Source organism: Pelecanus crispus, chromosome 1 (assembly GCF_030463565.1).
Source record: "Pelecanus crispus isolate bPelCri1 chromosome 1, bPelCri1.pri, whole genome shotgun sequence".
Lineage (NCBI taxonomy): Eukaryota > Metazoa > Chordata > Aves > Pelecaniformes > Pelecanidae > Pelecanus > Pelecanus crispus.
This window is the reverse complement of record NC_134643.1, coordinates 165,466,534-165,494,381: the sequence shown is the minus strand read 5'-3', so window position 1 is coordinate 165,494,381 and position 27,848 is coordinate 165,466,534. Positions and strand designations below refer to the sequence as shown.

At 39.9% G+C, this 27,848-nt stretch overlaps 1 protein-coding gene across 3 annotated transcripts in view; it reads right to left on the bottom strand.

Moving 5' to 3' along the window:
- NALCN (sodium leak channel, non-selective) overlaps positions 1–13,583 on the bottom strand; it is a 251,379-nt gene extending 237,796 nt beyond the window's left edge. For all 3 annotated transcript variants that reach the window (XM_075712454.1, XM_075712463.1, XM_075712470.1), the window contains exons 1-2: positions 13,476–13,583; positions 10,978–11,160 (exon numbers count right to left, since the gene is read on the bottom strand). In XM_075712454.1, coding sequence (XP_075568569.1) covers positions 10,978–11,160; positions 13,476–13,583 — 291 coding nt within the window. The remainder of the gene's footprint in view (positions 1–10,977; positions 11,161–13,475) is intronic.
- Positions 13,584–27,848: the final 14,265 nt, after the last annotated feature.

Genomic DNA, 27,848 nt, shown 5'->3' with positions numbered 1-27,848 from the left:
TTTCTACTTTTTTCTTCCACATAATTATACCCTGTTTAATCAAAGCATCTCATCATTTTCTCATCCTTGCCACTGATTCCACTGGTTATGCCCCTGCCCTCCAGGTCAAGGTTCTCGCTTCTGTTCGTGACTTTGCATGTCCTGAGACTGAGCTTTCACCACCTGGCATCACGAGCACATCAGAGTATGCTGACATGGGATGATAAGAGCCACGTATTCTGTTTTACTACCTGATCTTTGAAAACAACACAACTTCCTTAACTCATTTATATGCCATAGGGTATACAGCATATCTAAAGTCACAGAGTGCAGTAATTTCAGAATTTCCATCTTCCGTTTTTAGTCTGTAATGCAGCAGAAACTCCCTTGACAAAGTTACTAAAAGCTGATGAGCCAGCTGACAGTGTTTCTTTCATTCAATATTTCCATCATTTATCAGAAGGATTAAACTCATTTTGTAATTTCTCCATTCTTGTTAGATGAAGGTGGAATGTTTTAATATTAAAAGTACTGAAAAGAAGGCAAACACATATCTGTGATAAGGTACAGTAAACAACAGTCCTGTAATCCATAACTCAAGACAAACTTCTGAATTAGGATGATTATGGAAGAAACTCATTTAAGCATAAATGAGTTAGTGCCTAAGTGTTAAAGAAGAAGCTGGCATCCAGTTGTCTGTATACTTTCTATAGGGCCCACCTGTCCATTGACAACAAATCTATAATAACGAGCTGTGAGATACCTAAAGGCTAGGTGTCAGCCTATGTACTTTAAGCTTCCCTTTCAGTCAATGGAGAAAAACGGGCCAGATAAATTACCTTTTGGAATAGCCTACTTTAGACATAAACAACTAACCACAGACAATTGCAGACCCTCAAATTAGCACTGATGAATCCTACTAAAAGTGTTTCTATTTTAAGCCCAAAAATCTGTTTTGTGCAAGGAAAGATAAAAAAGCATCAGGATATGCAAACAGGCATCAGCTGCCACTGGAATCAGTTGCAGACCCCAGTTTAGATCATGGCAACCAGCGTATTTCATTACAGCATAAAAAGCCCGTCTCCACCTCACACTACCTGCACTACAGGTGGTAAATTCCTTATATTGGCAGAGAACTGAATGTACAGAGTTAAGCCCACGTGGCTCAAGTAAGTCTCCAGCCTGCTCCGTCCCTGATTCTCTCCTCTTGAGCAGACAGATAGCAACTACAGCAACCAAAGCACCTCTCAGAAAAACGACGAGGAAAATGTGCTCTCTGCACAGGGCTTACGCTGCCTGGGAACACCCAACATGCTGAAAGCCACTGATTTCAGTTAACTGGCCGTAGTACTGGACAGGAGCAAAGGAAATGGCTCCCATCTCTCCGTGGCTGCACTGGTAGAAAACTAAACTTGAATTGCATGAATTCCTTGAATTGCATGAAACCTGCATGAATTCACTGAGAGAGTGCTGAAAGCTAATGGTGCGACCATTCACTTCAGCCCCTTGCAGGAGTACTGAAGTCACCGAATAGCACTCAGTGCTACTGAAATAAAGTCTGACAAATCCACTCACAACTACTTCAGTTAGTACAAAAGTTTTGCTGTGAATGTAATTGATTTAACAATGGGGGAAATGTCAAGGACCATTACTTCTGACTTTCTACAATCTTTGTTAGCTGACATGTGTCACAACTGCACAGTGAAAAGAAAGACATTTCTATTAAATTCAGTGCACTACTTGTGCTATATAAAAAAATTTCTAATTTTCAGCATGATGCTACTAAAATAAGTGACAGCTAGGCTTTTTTAACAGACAGGAGAGAGAACTCTCACACTTTTTATTTTACAGTGTTACTCTTCTAACAGAGGAACAGGATAAACCATGCCTCCTTTTCACAACAAGATTTCAATGTAGGTTTTCTAATACCATCCTGACTGTGATTAGAAGCCTCAATGAGAACGCGGTATAATAAAGATAATTTCACATACCCTCACATTGTCCATGGAGTGAAACAATATGCATTCATCCCTCATTGCCTAAAGGCTGAATTTTCACCTGAGACATCTGTTACTCAGTTCCTTTTTGTTGTAGTGTATGTGAATTCTTTCATATCATGGACACAGTTTCCTGCAAGTTTCTCAGATTTTGGCATATTTTCCTCTTTGGTTATTTTATTATATATAATGCCACCACTGCAATTGTGTCTAATATAAGCGATTTACCTGGAATATTTCTCTATCTCCTTACTCCAGCTCCTAGTACAAAGGCTGAAACTAAAAATTTCTAATAAAGATAAGATACCTTTGAAGTAAGGTATTCTTACCTTGCGCATACCCATGTGAGATGACCTTCAGAAGACACCTTATGAGAAAGCAGAGATAATTTTTGCATCACACTGATTAAAAGAAATACAAAGTCCTTCTGTCACAGGTTAGGCTCCCTGTTTTCTTTTGGAAGTCTGATGCCCATCTAATATCACATCTGTTTCAGGCTTGAGAGTTATCTTTCATTTCTCTAATTCCACCCACCTCCTTTTTTTCAATGAGGAGATCATTTTGGAAGCTTTCCTTGAATCAATGAACAGACCTACGTCAAGCATATACAGTCATGTTCATAAGTGACATATGAGTGGGCACATAAATGTACACTTTGATTCTGAGGGACTGCGAGTCTTGTCAGTTAGGTTACAAGTTGACTCATGAACTATTTTGACAGACACAAACATTAGTTAATTCATGGTGCTCTCAGAAGCCTGCCAATCAGTAAGTTATGCAGTAGACAGAAACTACATGTAATTGGGAGACCAGTTTAAATCTTATTCAAGATACAGTGAAGGAGATTGACCTGCTTTCATTTAAACAGACTTAATACTTCCTTGATGCAGCTAACTATAGCAGAGCTCCTTCTGACCAAGGAGCCTGAGACGTGAAAGAAATCAGAACCAAAGAGTCACTGAAGTCTACTTACATTCTGGGAAATAAAGACCATGCAAACAAATCTAGGATACGCTGAAGAAAGTGGAATTCTGAACTGAAGAGATCGTGAAAATACCAACATCAAATTAAATTCAGTAACTTTTACCATTGCACTAAACTTATTACATTTTATATATTGCTACACATGGTGGTACTGTGGTGGCCAAAATTGCATTCATTTCTTAGAAGGCTGTAATTTCCCTCACAAACCCAAAGAAGTATATTATGGTTGCACACAATGTTAAACTTTTAGATTCTTTATACAAATATAAATCACCAGTAGCAGGCAGTAAAATAAAGATAATTTCCAGCTAAATGTGGAAATTTCAGTTTTATGATCCCAGTGAATCAGAGGTTAGTCACTTACCTAGACTTTGCCTATGTCTGCAAATCTTCATACCCCAGGTATTCTGGCAATCACCTTATTATGTTTCCTGATAAACTCCAAGTAACACAGAGTATTTCTGACCTAATAAAATATTACTTAGAGCATAAAAAAGTGATTGCCAAAGAAGCAAATGTATTCTGTAAGAGGTTAGTTGATAACAAACCTATCACTGTTCACTGTACTAACATAAAAGAGATCCCTGACTCCTGCTAAATCACTGATACTGTTATGTTATTCAGCCACCCTGGTACCAGTGGAGCTTTGTGTTTCAGGATACTATGATTCAGCCTGTATCTGCTGAGCAGACATACCTAAGTATAGCTGAGGAAAACATTATACCATGAAGATGGTCTAAGTTAATGCATTTCCATCTTACATGAGAGAATAAAAAATAAACTTAAGTAATCTCTTGAAACACCCCTGAATTATTCACTGAATGAATGACGAGATTGGACATCACATTAGGACCAGGAGACTTTTAAGTCCATGACAGTGATGGCTATTGTTTGTGTTCTATTGTCAAAAATAATTAAAAATAGAAGTTTGATTTCATTCAATTAAAACATACCTGTTCCTAAGATCCACACTATTCTGGTGTCATTAAACCTCATGTAAAATTTATATCAACACACATCCTTTCCCCACATACCACGTTTTGATGTTTGAACAAGTCAAAGTCAAGAGGTCTCCTGGCCTTTATTCTTACCTCCAATCACCCCTGAAGTAGAGCTGTACTTTATGTTTAATGTTTCTAGGTCTGAGACAATGAAACAATATGTATGTGGTAATGCTAAAAGAACCTCATTCACCATTTTATTAAAATGGCTTTTTTTATTTTACACACTCCACAGCTTTTTTAATGCATAGAAAGTCTGTGATATTTACCATTAATATTTTTAAATTTTTTCAATGGCTTTTAAAGAGATCAGAATTTTTCATTTCTAAAACATTAGGTCTTTTTAAGATGTGTCTGTAACACAATCTAGTAGACATCTGCTAACATGCTTCATAAGCTATTCCTACAAAAATACTGATGTGGCTAAGTCACACCATCCATCAATTCACATGCTACTCCGAGAACAGAATTTGCAATACTTCGAAATCACTAAAACGTGTAATCTACATAGAAAGGTTGCAGAAAAAATATGTAACTATGAAAACCTGCATATCTAGGAATGCAATACTTTTTAAAAATAATATTAAAATATTGCTGTGCTTATTACAGCATATTTTCATGACTGAAACCCATATTTAAAATTATTTGCTCATAAAAACCTAATAGGTTAAACATAAATCAAAATAGTAAACCCCGACAGTTTCTCTTATAACTACTTGAATAACTTGCTTAATGAAGTAATTAACACCTAACTTTTAATGTCATCAAACTATTCAGCTGGAGACCAGGTAGTATTCATGAAAGTTATTCTCTACTCAGTGATATTATATATTTACTGACTTCATCTATTTGAAATAGAATTAATACTGTGTACACAGTATTTTCCTGAGCTACCCTATCATTTCACAGTAAGCTCTATCACAGGCCATCATTCTTCAATTTAGAACATAATTTAGAATACAGGCATAAAAATATGTCATAAGAAATACACTGACTTGGTCTACTTCTCTGTCTCTATCTCATATAAAACTTCACAAACCATTACAAGTTGTCTTACTGTTTGAACATACATTTTATACAATGCAGACAGCCAACATTAGGCAGACTGTCCTAGAATTTTGTATTTAAAGAGACCTCAATCAGTAAGAAATTAAAGCCCATATTTAATTTTTCAGAAGTGAGTTTCAAGGTAGATAGGCATATTAGCATTAGTTCACTTGTTCATGACAATAACAATAGCCTGCAGTACCAAGAACTATAATACAATTACTGTATCACAAGCCTTTCAGGACTTTCTTCCCAGGTAATGCCTATATACTGAATATAATCGGTTACACTGCACATTTATACCCATTTCAATTCTTCCAGGGCAGTCAATCTATCATAACACTTATTAGAAGCAAACAGTGTATGATAGCAATAATAAGGATTATCAATATGCTGTTTTGAAAACAAAAGGACCTTGGACCCTCTAGTAGATATATCCTATACTGTCATCTTCCAGTTTCTTTAATATTTGTGTTTTGTGCTCCTTGTCTAAACACATGTCAGTGTCTATTTTCGTTGTAGGTGGTGGATATCCATATGAGCAGTACCCTTGTAATTCAGAGAGTCCTCCATATCAACTGTGTTTGCAAACAGAACAAGAAGCAACCAATACTCACAGGGCATAGGCAGCCCAAATTCTGAATAGATTTTACTAGTACAGGAACAATTATTCAGAAGTAAACATGAGTAATAAAAGGCACAATGTCACAGCAACATTTCTGTTTAACTTTCCTTCTGGGTTAACAAAACACTTGGATGGATGTATCACTTTATTTTGTCACTTAGTTTACACAGGGAGAAGGGAAACTTTTTACAGACAAAAGGCTAGGATTTTCAGAAACTACTGTCCTTTTCCAAAAACCCCTGGGAACCAAAGGAAGTAAATTTCTCATTTGTCCTCAGAAGGTGTTAATTAGACATGACTTAACATTCTCAAAATCTTCTTAGCTCAGCTATACTTACATTGTTATTAATTGGGACTTAAGTGGATGGTGCCTACCTTCTCCATAAATTAGGTTTCTCGCTGGACTAAAACTTTGCATTAATCATGATTCAAAACTTCATTAGCATTTCAATTCCTAAGACCTTCACAGAAATACCGATTTATGGTAAAGTTCAGTAGAACCATATGGCAAGACATTCATTGATCCTACGTTCACTAAAAGTCTTGAATACACTTAAATTAGGACTACAGTTCATAAACAAATTTCCTTACATAAAGATGTTTCACATACAAACATCTTTAATAAATGCTAACAGGTTTCTAACAGTGCCTTATTTTACTTTGATTGCCACTATATTTGGAAGTCCATGGATCATTATGTTCGTGGCAGAGTTATAATATTTAACCAATATTTTCCCTAGAATCAATAATCCAAAGAGTAAGTAAAATAGTTCACTAAAAAAGAATTATTCATTGATTAGAATTCAAAGAAACAATTTGATAACATATTCAAAAAGCTCTGTTTTAACAGCTGAAAAAAGGCCAATCCAGTTCTAACGTAGTTTTATGAAAGTTGCTGTACATTTCACAACCCCACATCCTTTTCCTACAGTTCTCTCTTATTCACAATGAACAGTGTGTAGCCACCAGGTCCAGTGAAGCCATCCTCTCCCTTTTTGCAGCAGCTCAGGCCCCTGAGCTAGAGGATAGGGATGGGGACCAGAATATAGCCCTCATAGTCCAGGAGGAAGCACTTAATGACCTGCTACGCCACCTGGACGCTCACAAGTCTATGGGGCCGGATGGGATCCACCCGAGAGTACTGAGGGAGCTGGCGGAGGAGCTCGCCAAGCCACTCTCCATCATCTATCAGCAGTCCTGGTTAACAGGGGAGGTCCCTGATGACTGGAGGCTTGCCAATGTGACGCCCATCTACAAGAAGGGCCGGAAGGAGGACCTGGGGAACTACAGGCCTGTCAGCCTGACCTCGGTGCCAGGGAAGATTATGGAGAGGTTCATCTTGAGCGAACTCCACAGGCAAGTACAGGTCAACCAGGGGATCAGACCCAGCCAGCATGGGTTCACGAAAGGCAGGTCCTGCTTGACCAACCTGATCTCCTTCTATGACCTGGTGACCCGCCTGGTAGATGATGGAAACGCTGTGGATGTCATCTACCTGGACTTTAGCAAAGCTTTTGACACCGTCTCGCATAATATCCTCCTCGGGAAGCTGGCAGCTCACGGCTTGGACAGGCATACTCTTCGCTGGGTAAAGAACTGGTTGGGTGGCCGAGCCCAGAGAGTTGTGGTAAATGGTGTTAAGTCCAGTTGGCAGCCGGTCACGAGCAGTGTTCCCCAGGGCTCTGTTTTAGGGCCAGTCTTGTTTAATATCTTTATCAATGATCTGGATGAGGGGATCGAGTGTGCCCTCAGTAAGTTTGCAGACGACACCAAATTGGGTGGGAGTGTCGATCTGCTCGAGGGTAGGATGGCCCTGCAGAGGGACCCGGACAGGCTGGATCGATGGGCCGTGGCCAACTGTATGAGGTTCAACAAGGCCAAGTGTCGGGTCCTGCACTTCGGTCACAACAACCCCATGCAACGCTACAGGCTTGGGGAGGAGTGGCTGGGAAGCTGCCTGGCCGAAAAGGATCTGGGGGTGTTGGTAGACAGCCGGCTGAACATGAGCCAGCAGTGTGCCCAGGTGGCCAAGAAGGCCAACAGCATCCTGGCTTGTATCAGGAATTTTGTGGCCAGCAGGAGCAGGGAGGTGATCGTCCCCCTGTACTCGGCGCTGGTGAGGCCGCACCTCGAATACTGTGTCCAGTTTTGGGCCCCTCAGTACAAGAAAGACATTGAGGTGCTGGAGCGTGTTCAGAGAAGGGCAACAAGGCTGGTGAAGGGTCTGGAGAACAAGTCTTATGAGGAGCGGCTGAGGGAACTGGGGTTGTTTAGCCTGGAGAAGAGGAGGCTGAGGGGAGACCTTATCGCTCTCTACAACTACCTGAAAGGAGGTTGTAGTGAGGTGGGTGTTGGTCTCTTCTCCCAGGTAGTTAGCGATAGTATAAGAGGAAATGGGCTCAAGCTGTGCCAGGGGAGGTTTAGGTTGGAAATTAGGAAAAATTTCTTTACGGAAAGGGTGGTCAAGCATTGGAAGAGGCTGCCCAGAGAGGTGGTGGAGTCACCATCCCTGGAAGTGTTCAAAAAACATGTAGATGTGGCACTTCGGGACATGGTTTAGTCTAGTCTACCCTTGATTGGTTTAGGTGGACTTGGTAGTGTAGGTTAATGGTTGGACTGGATGATCTTAAAGGTCTTTTCCAACCTAGACGATTCTATGATTCTATGATTCTAATTGTGAGACCACATTCACAAGCCTAATTTTGAGCTGAGTGCAGTTTTGGGCTCCCCAGTACAAGAAGGACATAGACATAATGGAGTGAGCAGAGGGTCACCAAAAAGTTCAGAGAGCTGGAGCACATGACATAGGAAGAGTGGGTGAGAGACATAGGTCGCTTCAGCCTTCAGCAGAGAAGGCAAAAGGGAGACCTTGCTGCTGTCTACAACAACCTAATCAGATAATACAGAGAAAATGGAGCCAAACTCTTCTTGGAAGCGCACAGTGTAAGACACGATACAAGGGACACAAGTTGGAACACGGAAAATTCTGATTAAGTATTAGGAAAAATTTTTTTTTGCATGAGGTTGGTCAAACACTGGAACAGGCTGTCTAGAGAGCTTGTGGAATTTTCATGCTTGGAGGAGTCTGAGATTGACGTGGACAACATAAGCCATGGGCAACTTCATCTAACTGGACCTGCTTTGGACAGCAGGTCAGACTAGATGACCTCTGGAGGTCCCTTCCAATCTAAGTTATACTATGACTCCACAAATAGCGCCAATGAAGGCACTTCATTTCAGTGTGACTAAATTCACTGATGAATGCTACAAGACATTAAGCTGCAAGCAAAGCCTCAGCTGTTAAATTAACAATAAATGCAGCCATTTTCTGCTTAAACAATCTATTTTTGCGTTAACAGTGGTTATGTCTAATCTATTCTACTGTATTTTTATCTAATAAACGAAGAGTAAAATGTCAGTGTGCAAATGAAATAATCTGTGTGGTTATCTATATATCTTTAACATGAATCAAGGCAATGGAACCAACTCCAGACAGCTATTCATTCTGTGTGGACAGACTCATCAGACATACTTCAGAGACAAGTTCATCGTATGACAATCAAAGGTAAGTTCATCCTATGAGGAGCGCCTGAGGACTCTGGGTTTGTCTGGTTTAGAGAACAGGAAGCTGAGAGGTGACCTCATTGCTCTCCACAGCTTCCTGATGAGGAGAAGTGGAGAGGGAGTTCCTGAGCTCTTCTCCCTGCTACCCAGTGATAGGACACACGGCAACAGTTCAAAGCTGTGCCAGGGAGGTTTAGACTGGACATTAGGAAGCATTTCTTCACCGAGAGGGTGGTCAAACACTGGAACAAGCTTCCTAGAGAGGTGGTCGATGCCCCAAGCCTGTCAGTGTTTAACAGACATTTGGACAATGCCCTTAAAAACATGCTTTAACTTTTGGTCAGCCCTGAAGTGGTCAGGCAGTTGGACGAGATGGTTGCTGCAGATCCCTTCCAACTGTCCCTTCCAACTATCTGTTCTATTCTATTCTATTTCCACAAACCACAAATTTAAACAATGCCGTGAAAGATGTTAGAATATGCAGCAATGTATTATTCATAGCCCCTAAGTGTCGACTGTGGGTGAAGTTGGTATTTCCATACACAAAGGTTGAGAAATCAAGCTTTTGTACAAAAGTCACACTGTTGGCCATCTCTCCCTCTCTCTGCTCTAGTATCTATGTGCCCATTTCTTTACAAATTCTGTACTGGCTGTAATAGTAACTTGTTACTCCCACACTGCTCAAATGTGCACGCTGGTCACTGATTCCCCACTCATGATCCTGTGTCCTCATCTTCACCTGCCTAATGGACATCTCTGAATAAGAGAGTACAGGTAGCAGCCAGAAATAGCACTTCACAAAGGAATACGTTGGCCTTTGCAACACAGATTTTCTCAGAATCATCTTATTTCAGTAATTTTCTAAATATTAATATTAATGATGCTTTAACTTTTGCTATTAGTATTCATTAAGTATGATGACATAATAGCTTAGCTTGGCAGTGAACAAAAACTGCTACATGCAAACTCAGAACAAACTGAAGAGTACAACCTCAGATGTCTCTGGAGTCACCAGACCTTTCAGGAGTGCAAGGGAAGGATAACACACTGATTATCTATTCTGTGCAATAGTGACATAATTGTATTGTCAAATAAGGCCTGCAGATGGATTTTCTATATGTAAGCTGAATTTGTATCTTTTTACAGAAGACTGGAAAGAAAATCAGTAAAATAATGCTACAAAATGATGATTACTGAAAAAGTCTGCAGTTTTACATTCTCCAGTATCATATGAACTTACACAAATTAGTCCAGCAACAACAGTAAACATATGATAACAAAAGCATTTGTTTACCAACATGCATTATATTAAGGAAAAAATTCAGTAAAGCAAGATAACTTTCTCATTTAGCTCACAGTAAGACATACGTTCTTATTTGAATAAAGTAACCACAACACAACACAGCCAGACTTCTGAATGAAAATTGAAGTCCATATATGGATCTCCAGACATTTACCAAATATTCTTGCTAATGTCTATGTAGCTTATTTTTCCCTTCATTCTTTATATTAATACAATGAAACTCTCTTTCTTAGTAGGAAACTGTTATTATGAAAGTTGGTATTATATTTTGGGGGGATTAAATATGCAGTAAAGCTGCATCTTTGTCAATCTGTCTTTTCAGTTTATATGCCATGGTGTTGCCTGCAGTTAAAAACAATCATAGCAAAACAATCATAGCAAAAAGAGCTGAGAAGTTAAAAAACAAAGATCAAATGTTGCCAGCATATATTCAGATCACTTTCTTAAGCACATGTAGAATACTGTTTAAATGCTTACCTTAACTATCCCACGGATATGCATTTTTGCTATCATCTCTGCAGTGTAAAGAAACATCAACAGAGTATCAAGAGCAAATGTCACATATTGGAGAGGAGGGTAATGCTCGAAGGTCTTTGGAGTGTTCATACAAACAGAAATAACACTGATGATGGCACAGATTCGTAGTAAAGAGTGCACCCACTGAAAAAAAAAAACAAGACATTGCAAGATTGCTTTGATGTTCGAAAAAAGCTGAAATATTTAGCCTCCATAACTTGTACTGACACTTTTTGTAAACGCATGTTTGCATATTTTTACATGATTATCCATATATTAAAGGTCTTCATCCAAAAATAAGCACTCCTGACTTTATATATGTATGTATACACAGATATATATATGTATATGTGTATATATACATATGTAATTTTATCAGTTAATTTGGGAGGTTGTGTAATTCAGAAACCAAGAATTAAGAGCCAGGAAATTGAGAATTAGGATTCTATCATTCCTACTTTGCGGTTTTTGTAATCCAATTTCTTTTCAAATGACAACTTGTCACATCTATGTGCAGACAATAAGTAGAATTATTTGATGTTATAAATTGAGTGAATACATTAAATGAAAATATCTGTGGAAAATTTTAGTTCCACATTTAGATGAACTGATTTTTAAATCAGTTTACAATTCCAAAAGTTAAATGAGAGGCACAGGGATTAAAAGCATCCTTCCATTTAGGAAAAGAATAAATATAAAAGAGACTACGTCACAGAAAGCTACTTCTTAACATCAGGATTCACTTTTGTTCCAAACAAGTTTTGTTGCTAGAAGAGAACAGTTAATTTCTGTGACTACTTGGGTCTCAGTCCCATTACAATCATTATTAATAAGACTGATATTCAGTGCCAGTCACAGTGGGAGGTCTAATGAAAAAGAAGAATATATCAATGCAGGGGTTTAAGGTTGCTTTTTTATTTTTTTTTTAAATCAAAACACCATTGAAACATCTTTAAGCCAGACAACTGTAATGAATCAGAGTTGGTAAGGTCACATCTATCAAAACAAGAAGGAAAAAAAGACACTTCAGCAAGAAAAAAAAATCTCAACAATTTTTCATCTGGGGAAAAATTCTGCACTCATTTACACCACCTCAGACCTTTTGGTATCAAGAAGATTTAAGGACACTCACCTAATTTAATACTTACTATACGCTCACCTAAGTGTAATGATATTTGACCTGAATTGAATAGCTCTAGCATTTCCATACTCTGAGCCCAAATTAATAATTTGGAAGTGGAAGGCACCTGATGAATGATCTCTTACGTCCCTTTTAACACCCGCTTTGTTTCAAACCTTGTTTCAACTGCAAAAATTAACATAAATATTAAAGTGTGGCTGATACAAAAACCATTCTCTGCCACAGTAAAATGTCGGTATTATACATGCTAAGCAATATACAACTAGTCCATCAGCGTGACAACAAAAAAATTATTCAATCGAAAAACCATGTACTGTGTGCTGAGAAACATAGGTAAATAACCCAGCATATATTTCTGCAATGACATTTTGAGCTTCTTACAGCAGTCAATACAAACATTCTACTTAAGATTATTTAGCATGAATTAATATATGGGTGTTGTCTTGTAAATGATTTAGGTGTTAAAACTCAGCAGCAAAGCTGAGGGGATCTGGCATCCATACCGCAAATGAGATGATAGTTTCATTAGTTGAATGTAATGCCAACAATGTGTATTAATTCAGAATATTTGACTTTCTGCTATTACAAAGTAAAAATTTATACACTACTTTAAGAGAAATGCAAAAATGCCTGCTCTGCAAAACATGAGTCATTCAAAATATAGGAATCCCGGATGCACACTGCTGAATAATTTAATCACAATAAACATATTTACATGGTAAAGGCATTTCCTTAATATTGCACATTCTATTAATAACTCCACTCCCAATGAAGCTTTCCCCAGCTTCAAGTTGCCAGACACTTTTGCACCTATCTATTTCTTAGCGTAGGTTGTAGGTTAAATGATACCAGAAAAATGTGAGCTGTACATCAAAATAACCAGCCAATATACACTTTTATATTCGTAAGTGATGTAAAAGGAGAGATTTGAAAGTCAAAGGTGCCGACTGCTGGCTACCACTCCAGCAATGAAATGCTCCTTTTAACATCCTTTTCAAAAGCTCATTTTACGAACTTAACTTCCAATTTCAATAAAGATGTTAGGAACCAGAGACAGTGAAAGGAAGGCTGTTAAAAAAAACAATCAGCAGATGAACTGGTTGGCAAACACTGCTTGATCATCTCCTTTGCAACAACCAAAAGAAACCTTTTTATTTAGTTTTGAACTTTTTGCAAAAAATGAACTGGTCTATTAGCAACTATAGCTCAATACTTGTTTCTGACAACTATCTATTTCGAAGTCTTTTGTGGAAGTCATATTTCAACAATACAGGTTACATTTAACTTAAAATTAGTAACTACGGAAAGAGATACCTACTGGTTTGTTAATCCACAGAATATCTGCATTGTCTGACAAAGATTCATCGGGACCGAAATCTGTAACTGGCTGGGCTTCCACCCTTGAACTTTGTTTCCTTTTTAGCATCCTGAAGTTAACTTTTGTTATCTATAATCATGAAACCTCCTTGGGGAGAAAAAAGAGAAGACATTAATTCACTAAAACCATTTTATAATGCATTTTGAACAGTCTTATAAATAACCTAAAGCATTTTGTGTTCATGCAAACTGCTTTTGTACTTACTGATTAACAGGATCTTCATTTTATTAAAAAGCTTTGCCTATATAAATCACTGACATGATTCCCGTTAGTTTACAAAAATTTACATAAAGGTATGCAATGCAAACAATTACCAGAAACTTAGCATCGCTGGCAGAAAATTTGTACCAATATGCAAAGAATGCTATTGCTCTGAACTTAAACTCAGAGTAATCATTGGATGGACCTGACCTCGAGCCATTTAATTTAATGGTAACATTTCCATTTATTACACTATGCTAAGATAAAGCCCAGCATGCCAAAGGCAAACAGGCAATGTTAAGCAGCCAACAGATGTTAATGTTCTTTACTGAAATCAGAAGACCCTTTTTGCTATATACTACTATTAACATGTATTTTTCTAATACTTTTCTTTTTATGTTAGCAATTATCTATCCAACAGCCAGACAGCTTCCTGTCTCTGGGGCTTGTGTTGGCACATAGAAGCACGGAGGAAAATGTGTCATTTCCACAAGGTCAGGCCAAGTCTGGACATTCCTGCGTGGGTGGCACTGATTGAGCCTTCTGTACGCTCAGCGATGTGAGCCAGAACTAGCAGACACACCGCGAGAGCAGGAAAGTGGGTTAGATCTTATTATTGACTTTCCCATAGGCACAGTTCAGGGATCCCAGAGTCTAAATAAATCCAAAGAGATGAAGAAGATACACTCCTACAAGGCGTAACAGTCTGCCCATGAAATACAATTCTGTCATTCATGAAAAACAATCCCTTAGGGAGTTTTTTTCAGGAAAGTGAGGGGGAAGGAGAAAGCAAGATCTTGGGACCTTGTTCTGGACCTTTACTCTGGGCCAAGCATGGTTTGTAGGCGACACTGCACTTTTGAAAAGTTTGTCAAAACCAGTATAAAATTGAATCATAGAATGGTTTGGGTTGGAAGGGACCTTTAAAGATCATCTAATCCAACCCCCCTGCAATGAGCAGGGCCACCTTTCACTAGAGCAGGTTGCTCAAAGCCCCGTCCAACCTGACCTTGAACACTTCCAGTGATGGGTCATCCACAGCTTCTCTGGGCAACCTGTTCCAGTGTTTCACCATCCTCATCATAAGGAATTTCTTCCTTATGTCCAACCTAAATCTTCCCTCTTTCAGTTTAAAACTGTTGCCCTCTTGTCCTGTCACTACAGGCCCAAGTATCACAGCGATGACTGCAACATGAATGCAAGAGACACTGTCCTCGATTAGCTGGAGGAAACAGTGGGCTCAGGACTGCCGAAGTACCCATGTGCTTGGTCTCAGCTGGCCTTTTCAACCACACAGGCTGCTGCTTCATGCGCAAACACTGCCCCTATGCATCCTTGCCTGTCTCTTCTTTTAGTTGTTATGGCAAACATAACCTATTCATCTTCTTACAGGTCCCTCAGAGTCTGCTCCTACTCTGTCTATTTTCTCTCCTTCAGGTTCAAGAGGTCAGCTCCTGCTTCTGGAATTCCCTTGCTACGTTTTCAGGAGTGTTTTTGTGGTTTCTCCTATGGTGTCTCTCCATACATGATGAGATCCATATGTGAGCTCCTTGCAAGCTTCTACAAAGTTTTTTCAGTACCTTCTTCCGTATTTGTCAGTAAACTAAAACTCCTGATCATGACAACTGTTCCGTCAGTACGACCTTGTGTTTTCCTGCCTATATGCACCTATCTCATATCTCCTGTCTAAAAAGCAATTCTGAACCATTGGTCTATCTTTGTACAGACCATAAAGCAACAGGGTCGAGGTCTTGGACTGATGCTCCCAGCTGGAGGAACTGACATTATGCAATAATTGATTTTTTAAAATAAACAGAAATTATGTAAAGGCACAAAATAAGGGACAACAACTGACACCTTTATTCGTGTTGGATGGTCAGTCACAGCAACCTTAGTACAAGTGAAACTGGTAAGCTGTCACTAAAAATAGGCAAATATTGTAAAATGAGTATTATGAATTAATAGTCTTTCGCTAACAAATGAAGACTGAAATAATATCCATACAAGTTATATCTTCTCTTAATCCTCACACTCAAGCTTCATGCTCCAACTTCTTTCTCATAACTGAATTCACTACTTTCTCCACTTTAGCAATTTTTCCTGCTTTCTCCTATTTATTTCTAAGCCTAATGTATTGACCTATTTTCTCTACTTGGACCAAAACATAACTAGAAACGCTTGAAGCCTCAGAGATGTTGGTGTACTTTTTGAGGTCGTGAAGCCTTAAAATGGCTACATTTAGCACAGTGATGAGAAGTTTACTGCAATGTCTTGGGAGCTGCATTTCTCAAGACCTTAGGGAAAAAAAAAAAGACACTTTCTAAAATGTTTCTTGTAAATATGTTCCTTTGGAAACTGTTACTCAAAAGCTAATCAGTGAATTAACAAAATAATAATTTTATGTTTGGCATTTCTGGTAATGGCTATGACAGTGCTCCTAGCAAACTTAAGAAAATACATACCAAACTCTTTAAGAAAATACGTGTCAATAAATAGAGAATCAATAAGGTAAGTACAATCAATAATTATGAGAAAAGGCTCAGGATATGAAACACTGAAAAGCCACTACAGATTTTTTTTTAATAAACGACACTCCAAATAACAAGCTATGTCCATTTGGACAATAAAATAGATAATTATCAACTGGCTATTAGAGAGGCTCTGTTGTTTCTATGCTTTTCTCAGTATTGCTTATTTATACATCTGATGTGTAAGAAGATTAGCCATACCCTTCTAATGAAATTCCCCTTTACCCTTTTACCCAATGCCTCTTTTTTTTTTTTTTTAAAATTATCGGGGCACAGAAAATATCATGAACTTTAGATGTCCATAATGGATTCAGTTCACACACTCAAATGTTGTGACTAAAGAGATCAAAATTCTCATTTTTAAGAGGTGGCCTTGAATAAATTGATCGCCATGTATATAAATGAAATGGAAGGGAGGAAATGGAATATAAGAACCAGCTTGTTTACTTCTCTACTTGAAATGAGCAGAAATGCCCACAAAAAAATGCAGAATAAAGACAGCAAGCCAAGAATCTTCTGGAGATTGTCTTTAGCAAGATTATTCAAAGTATAGTACAGTTGCTCTCAAGCTTTTACGCAATTTTTTGTTGTTGTTCTCATTACTTTTATTTTTCCAGGGAACACACAGGCTTTTACATGTGTCTGTTACTGTAGAGCAACGCAAAGCCCAGTGCAGCCCCGGGACTCTGCCGCGTTTGTAAAGAATTTTCACTCTTGGACTACAATCCCTTTTGCACCTGTTTCTGCAACGGGGAACCAGCTGAAAGACGAAGAGGAGGAAGGGAGCTCTGCACGAACTCCTTCCAGCATGTGACACGCAGTGAGCACCACACCAAGCTGTGCTAATGGGGAGGCTGTAGTCCTCCCTAACCCCAACTACAAATCCACCCCTGCAGTTCCCACATTGATTCCGACACACATCATTAGGTCTTTCTTTGATCACAACCTGTTATTAACATGAAAGGCTTAATACATTCTCTAGGATATATTTCTAGCTCCAGAGTTTTTAAGAAATACTGCGTGCAGGGCAAAGACAGGTTTTGAGACAGGAAAGTATCATGGAGTTTTGGGGCTACATCCACTTCACATTTCTTTGGATTATTTGCTCTACAATAGCAATGAAAATCCACAGCGCAGGTGTCAACCTTCTCAGGGAGGAAGGTAGCGTCTTTGCTTTTAAATGTTTCCTCTATTTTTAGAAGCAAAGACAAATTAAAGGAAGAAAACTAAATACAAAATTACTCACACACTGAGCCCCTTCAGATCCATTCGGTCAGCCTTTTCTCTTCCTTTCTCTCCCTGAACTTGCAGGTATGTTCAGCAACCACTACACTGTCTAAACCACCAACAAACACTAAATTTGCAGCTTCTGCTGAAATCAAAGTATGCTAGCACAATAGCTGGTGAACTTAAGACCCATTGTGCACTTGGAAAAAAAAAGTCTGAAGAAGGTCTAATCCCAGTTTGTGATATCCACACTAACCACAAGACACTCCTGCTGATGCAAGTTTGCACTTCCTACAAAGATTAAAAGACAAATTTTAGAAAGCAGCTGATCCTACACATCAAAAGCTGAGAAATCTGTGTCTCGTTTATAAAGGAAGCTCACTGTATACAGCATAATGTGCTCAAGAAACCTCTATCACGAAGTCAGGAAAACATGCTTATAAATACTCTGGTAGACAAAGAAGGCACTTGAAAAATGACTTCACAGAAAAATAAATAGGAAAATAAAGCAGATATTCCTACCTACGACTTATGGAGAGAGTTTAAAAATCAGACAAATCCTTGGAATCAGCAATGTCTGGCTTCCAACATACTTCTTTCTCACTGCCTATTGACTTTGTCACCTGAGATCATGTGAGCATTGCCTGAAGGTCCTCCCAGGGCTGGCCACCTACATGCATTCTCTTCAACACCAATTCTCTCTTCTTTGAAAATGTCAACTCCCATTCCAACTTTTCACAGAGCTGGGACACACAAAGTGGCACATACACTTCTAAGAGAATAATTATCTTTGAACCTTTTACTATTTGTGAAAGCTAAAACCAGTGACACGAAGAGGACACGAACACTCATACACATAGCATGATGACAAAACCCTATTTCCATATTATACATTAAAAAAAAAACCAAACCCAAACTACAGGCTACCTTAAAGAAGAAATTGCTCTTAACCATAGTATGCATTATATGGTTATAGGAAAAATGTAAGTTCTCATTCTTTCATCTCAATAGCCTTCTCCTTTCCCTCTTAGCAAATTGTCACTGTTTCTCCATTGCCTGCTCCCTCCATCCCCATGTTCTTCTATCCCTGCTTTTGCATGCAGGTACAGGCAAACAGCATTTCAGTATTTGTTTTCATGTAGCATAATATCTGAAGTGAGCGAGTTATGTACATGACAGTACAGATATATTTAATTTTAGAAGGGTAAAGACAGAATTCCAATCAATAGAATCACATGGCACATGGCACTATGGATGTTATTAACTCATAACTAGTTTCAAGGAAAAACTTATTTCAGTACTTCTATCTGTGTGGTATTGTTATTGCATCTGATAAAATGTCCTAAAGGAGCTCTTCATTATTTTGGACACAGCGTACTGCTAATAGCTGACCGAACTTCAGTATTTATTAAAACCAAACAGGATTCTTCACAAAGAAGGTATACTGAAGGAAACATCCCGGAAATCAGTTACATTCACATTTTCAAATCATTTGGATACAGGTAGGAAAGAACAGCTGGTGACATCTTGTACTTACTAACAGGACCCCAGACCAAAAACACCAGACTGGGATCGAGGAAGGTTTAACAATTGCTTAAGGCTGCCAATGTAAGAACATCCAGTCTGAAAACAGACAGGTGTCCAGACTTTAGCTCTTTGCTCCCAACACGTCTCCTGTGTCTTATTATCAGCTAAGGACAATTCTCACACAGTATTTATTTCTTAAATGTAAGTTGTTCCTCTCAGACCTAGTCAAACTAACTCAGACCTACTCAGTAGACAGAATCAAGTATCAGATTGCACACAAAAGCAGATCCCATGTAAGCCAGATATAGACCCTACCACTACTATCACATAATGTCGTATCATGAGTCCTTTTTACTATAAGCCATCTAACATCCGGAAGATACAATTTTGAAGAAACTACACATGCCTACACATGGTGCCATGATGCAGCCAGATAATGATCTTCACAATTTTAAATAGAATTGGTTAACTTTTTGACCTTTTTCAATTAAGAAATTGGGTTGAGTAAAAGAAAGAAACAACTGAAGAAGATTCTTCAAAGGGCGCTGTTAGACCACACCATGGCATATTCCACCACACTACTTCTTTTACATACCAAATAAAGATCAAGGTAGTCAAAAGCTACTTCTCTAGTAAAGAGCTGGTACACGCTCAGATTTCACAGTCCCAGCTCCCCAGGTATCCTGAAAAGAGGGACACATCCGAGCATGAAGCGGCTACTTCCCTGTACAAGTAACCAGCTTTTTCTTTCAGTGGAAACCAAAGTACAAGAGTGGTAAGCACCCTCGGTCTCCCTCCAACATGTTGGCTGTTGGCATGACTGGACAACAGGACAGCTTTCCAAGGCCTACAATTTAAATACACCCTTAGACATTACTCTGTCAGAATGGTTGGTAGAATGCTAAAATTTAATAATGGCCACTGAGTGGACAGCAATTACACGTAGAGAATATACTGATGGGAATAGAATCATAGAATCATAGAATCGTTTAAGTTGGAAAAGACCTTTACGATCATCCAGTCCAACCATTAACCTAACATTACCAAGTCCACACTAAACCAATTAAGGGTAGAGTAGACTAAACCATGACCAGAGACAGGATTTTCTGGACAAGTTACTGTACTAATACCTATTTTCCCACGATTTACTTGAAATCTACCTCCTTTCAAGATACTTGACTACTACATAACAGAAGATAGTATAAGGCCATAAGATTTTAATAACAATTTATTACAAAAAATGATATATAACTTACACTACTATTAGCTAATGTAACTGACACTAAAAGTGGAAGAGCTTGTAAGTTAGAAAAAAAAATTCCACAAAATAATAATCATTGAAGAACAACATAAGCTTTGAACCACAGATTATATGAAAAATCATTCATGTAATGAGATCAAATATCCTTTCTATAAGACCATTTCCCAAACTATATTCTTAGAATATTTACAGAGGAATGCTGCCTATGGCTGATTACATGACTCCCTGCATGTGAAGAGTGTTTGTTAAAACAAAAAAAGAAAAGCAACCACAACAATATCAAGCTATTTGGCACCACTGCAGGGCAATTTAAGCTTGGGATGCTCCTTGCATCCAGTACAGTTCAAACACTGCAGGCCACAGAGCTGTACCATATTTTTTGAATGAGAAAAAGTTTTTTATATTCCCTTTATGGATATATAGCACTGTTTAACAGCTAGATTACTTCAAAAGTTCACTTCAACTGTGGGCCACCTACCCACCACTTGCTGCCCTAGGATTAGTCTACTGCAATGTAGTCTACATGAAAATCCTTAAGAGCCCATAGCTGACAAAGACGTGCAGCAATGTGCTTAGTAAGAACCATGCTGGAAGAAATATGACAGCAGCGTTCTGGGATTTGCTTTTGTGGTCTACACATCTCCAGGTGGAAAGTGTGTTGTAGCCCTCTGTGAAAGCAAGGGGGCAGGTAGCAGCAGCTCATTCTTTGAGAGGATTCAGGGAACAACCCGTCCTCTCTCTGAAATACCCCACATTCAGTAACCTGCTATCAATACTGCAGACCTATTTTTCAGGGTTTTAAAGAAAGGGATGAGGGCATCCTTCCTAGAACGATGCAGGGGTGGAAAGGAGCTTCTCTGTAGGCAGATGGCTGGCAGCATGCCTGCTTAAGTGATTATTTTAATGTTGCTGGGATTTTGTTGTACCACTAATTACATGTTAGTGTGTCTAGAACCTTGTATACACATCTTTTCATAATTTAAACTGAAATACATTAAAAATTAAAATAAACAGTGGTTATATTCTTTTAGCATTGTTACAACTTTTGCTAAAATAATTATTTAAGCAATGTGAATATTCTAGATCATCTTCCCTTCCCAAATTCTTCCCTTTCTGTCGTTTAAGGTGTGGCCAGCAAAACAGTTAACACCTATGTATTTTAAACTTGAAATCCTGAAAACAAAATTAGGAGTCTTCCTTTTTATCCTCTTATCTTTCCTTTAAAACAAACAAATTTACATGTGATACACATTCTCACTGCTGTAGGGCAGTTCCTAGAAGTTGCAGCCATAACCTTTGCTACTGTACTATCATCTTCATAAACACAATGATTGAATGTAATGCCCCAAGAAGAAAAGGTGAAACCCAAAGGCTTTATTTTGGGGAAAAAAAAAATGGAAAACTGAGATGATACAATCATAAGGTAACTCAGGTTGGAAGGACCTCAGGAGGTCTCTAGTCCAATCTCCTACTCAAGCAGGGTCAACTCTGGTGTCACTCAGGTTACTCCAGTCTGGTCTTGGAAACCTCCAGCGATGGAGACTGTACAATTTCTTTGAGCATCTTGTTCCACTGCTTGATTGTCCTCACGGTGGGGGGGGGGAAGGGGGGAAAAGAGATGAAAGATGAAAATATCACAGAAAATGAAGAAAGGAAAAAGAAAAAGAAATTATCTAGTAGACCCAAGACAATATGCAACCATACGCTAGGAGTGGTATCTCCCAAAGCAAGACATTTATCAGTACTTAACTGATACAGGAAACTTCAAATGAAATAAAAGAGACTATGGAAGTAAAGAAAGGGAGAACAGAATACGACTGAAAGGGAAATAAAATATGATTCAACCCATAATGCCCATCTTAGGCTGACTTTGCTCTTTACCTCCAAAAACATTTCATGCTCAAAATCTACAGGACATCCAAATCATTTTCCAACCATGGAAGTATTCTGCTAGTAACATAGTAAAAATAATTTGTGAATGCAACACACTATTTTACTCATAAACACACCAAAAATCTTGTTTACAACTCCCTGAATTCCTAAATACCTACGGGGGTGGGGAGGAAACCCAAATGCCCAGAAGCCAGTAACAGTTCTATCTCATCATGAGATACTCATGCCATAAGGAGACATTCTTAGCTGTGAAAATCCGAGACTCCCCACCTCTTCCAGAGCCTGGCCCAGTACCCCATTACTCCCTGCAACACAGCTTGATACTACTCATCTCCTGCGGCAAAGTTTTAAGACCTGAAACCTTTGTGACTCAAGACCTGGGTCTGGATGAATGCCACATAGGTCTACATAGTGTTCATGGTACCAGCGATGTCCAGAAGCTGGAAATAAGTCAAAACAAAGTAAGTTGTATTTCCAGGGGGTGTAGCTTACATGGGAATGAACTGTGATGGACCAAATTTCAGATTAAAATGAAACAGATGCACCAGACTATGGGTCTACGTTTCTAAAGCACAAATGACACGCTGATTGTTACAGCTTTAAAATTTCATTTTAAAACACGGTACTCAGCTCAAACAGTTAAACAAAAATTCCCCCAACTGTTCCTCAAAGGCCCCAAAGGTATATGCATGAACTTGCAGAGAGCTGGAGTCTTCTAGCAGCCAGAGAGACCAACTCAAAGAAATGTCTTTTTTTTTTTTCTCCCTCCATTCAAGTTTCTTAACTTTGTGATTTATGCCGCAAAACTTAGTTTATTGTTAGTATTATTTCTCTGTTGGTCACTTAGAGGGCAGGTGGGATGCAGCTGCTGTGGAAGGAAATGAAAATAGAGAAGGATCATGAAATGAAACAGGAAATTGAAGATGCTTAAAACAAAACCAAAAGACTCAGACAGCATTTAGTTAGTATTTTCTCACCGTGAATATTTCCCTTATGAGTGACTCGGAACGCAGCAATGGGTAACCGACCAAATCACAGCTGACTTAAAAGCTACGTCTGCACGAAAAGGCCATCAGAAACCTTCACCCTACCTAGAAACTGGTCTCTGGCATTACCGGGAGTGCTACAATAAAAAGATGTCAACAATAACAAAAAATCTTAAAGCACCTCTCTCTCTCCACTCAATGAACAGCACTGAGACCCCTGAAAGCGCATGTTAAAGAGATTTACTACAGGCCTAGGGACATCGCTCCCTCCAACCACCCCAACCCCGCAGCCACCAGCCCCTGCGAACCAGGCGTAAACCTCCCCTCAGGGATCATAGAATCACAGAATCGTTTAGGTTGGAAAAGACCTGTAAGATCATCCAGTCCAACCATTAACCTAACATTACCAAGTCCACACTAAACCAATCAAGGGTAGACTAGACTAAACCATGTCCCCAAGTGCCACATCTACCCGTTTTTTGAACGCCCCAGCCCGCCTCACCCGCCCCCCCCCTCCCCCCCCCCTCCACAACCACCCCCTTAAATTAGCGCAGCCCCGGCCTATGACCAAGGCAGAGGCCTGTTCGCCCCACGGCCCTGCTCTGCCTCAGTGAGGAAGCGAAGCGCTTCTTCCACCCACTGAGGGATGTGGAGGCGGAGGGGGGGCCTGCCCCCGCCAAGGCCCAGCGGCACCAGGCCCCGAGGCCGGCCCGAAACGCCGCCGCCCCCTACACCCCCCCCCCCCCCGCTACCCGCGGAGCCGGCCAGACCTCTCGCCGAGCCCGTCCCCTCCCTGCGAGTCGCCAGCGTTCCCCGGGAGAGCCGCCTGCGATGGAGGGAGCCGGGGTAGGAGGCGGGGAGGAGCCGGGGCCCACCGTGTACCGCCAGCAAGCCGCGCCCGACGCCTCCGACCTACCGCCAGCATCTCCCTTCATGGCGCGGTCGGGAGGGGCCGGTCGCGGCCCCCGCGGGGGTGTGAGGTGTGAGGGTCGGTGTGCCTGCCTCGTCCGCCGTCCTCCCCGCCGTGGAGCGGGGCGGCGGGGCCCGCTCTCGGTCTCTCGGCAACGGCGGGGGGAGGCCGGGCGGGGCGGCCTGCGGGCCGGCGCCGCGGAGGGAGCAGGTGAGGAGGAGACGGTCGCGACCGCACATTAAAAAAAAAAAACAACAAACCCAAACACGGCTCGGGAGCCGGGGCTGAGCCCACGGCGGCCCCCTCACCCAAAACTCCCCCGTAGAGACTTCGGCAGAAGTGAGGAAGAGCCCTCCGCGGGTGCCCCCCCCGAGGCTGAGCAGGCACCGCCGCCGGTCAACAGGGTTTTGTTTTGGGGTGTGCCGTGTATTTGTTGCTTTTTTTTTCCCCCCTCGTGCTGGTCTTCAAGTACTCAGATAGCTTTCTTATTTTGGTAAAGAACCCCTCTTTGTGCATCTCAAAAGCTTTTTTTTTTTTTTTTTTAGTACCCCTGCGCGCTTTGCCGCTGCAGAGCGTTTACTTCCCCGGTAGCATCAGCTGGGAGGTCTGGTTAATGTTCAACTTACTGAAGAGCCAAATAAAGGCTCAGGCTTGAGCTCCACAGGGAAATAAATTCATAAAACAGCATCACCTGTTGGAAGGAGGTGCCACAAATAAATGAATAAATAAATAAATCAATAAATACTTGGAAAACGCTTTCTATAAATGAAATCGCCACGTTCCAATCTGTATTTATATCTCCTTGGGCAAAAAAAGTAAATTTCTGTAAATTACACTTTTGTCTTTAAATGATGCCAGTTGATACGAAATAATGTGAACCCATAGACGGTGAACCCATGTGAACCTTCTAGAGCTGGTAAAATTAGCAAAATTAAAGATGTAATCCTGCCAATGCAGTTGTTGCTACGATGGCATTAGAGACATGGATTCAAATAGGATTTGAAAAACAAAACCCTTAGCAAAATACCCCAGAAAGCAGAAGGAAAGTGGATGGCATAAATTGTATTAGGTTCCTTTAGATTATATCTATTTGACGCTTACAACAAAAACTAATAAGCCAGTTATGGAGCTGGCCTCAGGATTACGGATGCAGTCCTGCCAGCGCTTGCGTATATGTGTTACCAGCATTAGCAATTCCAGTAAATTGAAGCACCTAATTTTAGTCTTTGCGGGACTAGTGTCTTTGATAGCAATCAGCCAGCTGATCTCTCATGGAAAAAAAAAAAAAGGAAAACTAATCAATTTAAGAATAAATGTGCTTACAAATAATACTCTTCACATTTTGTCTTTTTCCTCCCCAGTTATATTTTATTACTTGGGATAAGTTGCTAGGCAGCATTATGCTGTTGTTGGTAGCATCTCATAAATGAAAACTGACAGTTGCAAACTGCGAAACGTTGCAGCTGTATCTGAGCAAAAGAAATCAGCGTTTGCCAGCAGATGTGACTTTGTGCAACAGTTTTTTCTGTGGATATACTGGCCTAGGAAAAATAATTCTTAATAGAACAATTCAGGTCAGAAGGGACCTCAAGAGGCCATCTGGTCTGACCCATCTGCCGAAACCAGCCTCAGCTATGAGATCACACCAGCTTGCTCAGGACTTTATCCAGTTGGGTCTTGAAAACCTCCCAAGACAGGGACTGCGCAGCCTCCCTGGGCAACCTGTTCCAGTGCTTGACTGTCCTCATGGTGAAGGACTTTTTCCTGACATGTTGTTGCACCCTCTCTTGTCCTCTGTTTCTCCTCCTCCTGCCACGTGCCCTTGGGAAGAGCCCAGCTCCATCCTCTTGACAGCTTCCTCATAGACCCCGGCAGACTGCTCTTAGGTGCTCCCAAAGCCATCCCTTCTCCAGGCTGAGCAAGCCCACCTCCTTTAGCCTCTCCTCATGGGGCAAGTGCTCCAGCTCCAACCCTGGGTGGCCACTGAACTCTCATATTAACATCTTTCATGTACTGGAGGGGACCTCAAAATTGGATGCAATATTTTAGATGTTGTTTAATGAGGGCCAAATAAAAGGGGATTAATTTTCTTACATGTGGTTTGTATTCTACAATACATATTTCCTTATGTATTTCAAACTTCTACTTTTACCTGGTATCATATTTGGTAACACGGTGTTAAATTTTGCCCTGCCTGCCCAAGCTGAGCCTTTGTGAACTGCAGGCTACTAACGGGGACCCAGACTTTCAGGAGAAGACTGGATTCTCTTGGACAGCCTGTCCATGAGCACGACTTGCATCAGGTGATGCTAATGCTGGAAGAAAGGTTTAGCCCTTGATGGCTTGATGTACCTGCCTATGTGCAAAGGATAAATAGTAGTGTCTCTCATTTAAAGAATTGTGCAGACAGTGAAGGTTTGCTGTTTGCAAGAAAAAGCCCTTTCTTGCTTTGCTGTTTCACCGCAAATTTACTTTCACGTCTGTCATGTGAAAAGCAATTACAAACATTTTAGAACTTGAGTGGCATATATCATGTATGTGAGTATAAAGTGGAAAAGTTAGAAACTTATAAAATTGCTGATACAATTTTGCAATGAGTCTATCAGTCATTTAAAGTCTGTGTGAATGTTTAATATTTAGGGCTGAAGTTTGGTTTTACTCTGATTTAGAAAATTCCCATTGACCTAAAGAGCAAGCCATAAACACACAGATAAGGACTGAATCTGGGAGTTAATTTTAATATGTTACGTTATGGTAATGTGAAATAGGTCAAAAGTAAAGATAAGTCTTTCCTTTTGATGAGAGGTTTACCTCTCATCTCTATAAATCTAGAACAGATAAAGGAATTTCCTTATTCATTCTTCAAACTTCAACGTATGGTTGAAACTAACCATGGGGGAACTGCCATTTAAAAGGAAATTTTGGAAAATTCCAGGAGACTGATATTGAGAATTCAAGGGGGGAATTCTCAACCTTACCTATCACCTTAATTTCTGCAACAGGATCTGCAAACACAGTAAGATCTTCCTGGATAAAATGTAATTAACAAACCCAAGTTTCCTAGACCCGCTCACCCAGTAGGTCCTGATGAAAAAGAGGGAATGCAAAGCATCTACTTGGTTTTGCATGTTTTGTTGCAGAATTTGGATAGCTCTCAAGCCCTGTTGGTTTCGTTTTGGTTTTGGGTTTTTTTTTTTTTTCCTGGGATGTCATTAACTCAAACAATTAAAAGGATAAAAGTTCGAGTGATTTCTAGGCTGCACCAAAGCAGGCAAGTAATGAATATCCTCATCTTCCCCATTTTCAGTGAGGAAGAGCAAGAGTTAAGAGGGGAAAGCACTAGTGGGTCCGCAACACAAGTTGGGGACCAACTGTTCCATCTTACAAAATACAATTGCTATTCTCCCATTTGCTGACATCATATAAATACGCATGTTTCCACAGCAATATGTGTATTTTAATTAACCTACTGTGGTTGAAAAGAGATAAAGCCGCATTAGGAATAGTGAAATTATGGGCTTTTATTTCTGTATGTATTTGAGCTTTATTTGTAGCTCTCCTGTCCTTACTTTCCATAAGTATCTGTTCAGGATTTGAAGAGTAATGTAAAGAAATTTTAAAAACATCCCAAAGAGCTGAGCTTATTGGAAATGCCATTGTTAGAATTTGATTTACCACTTTGGAAAGAATGCACTGCTTGATCAGATTTCATAATGAGTAAAAGAATTCATGAAATATTCATTTTGAAATGATGCTTGAGCTTTTAAAAAAGGTCACAAA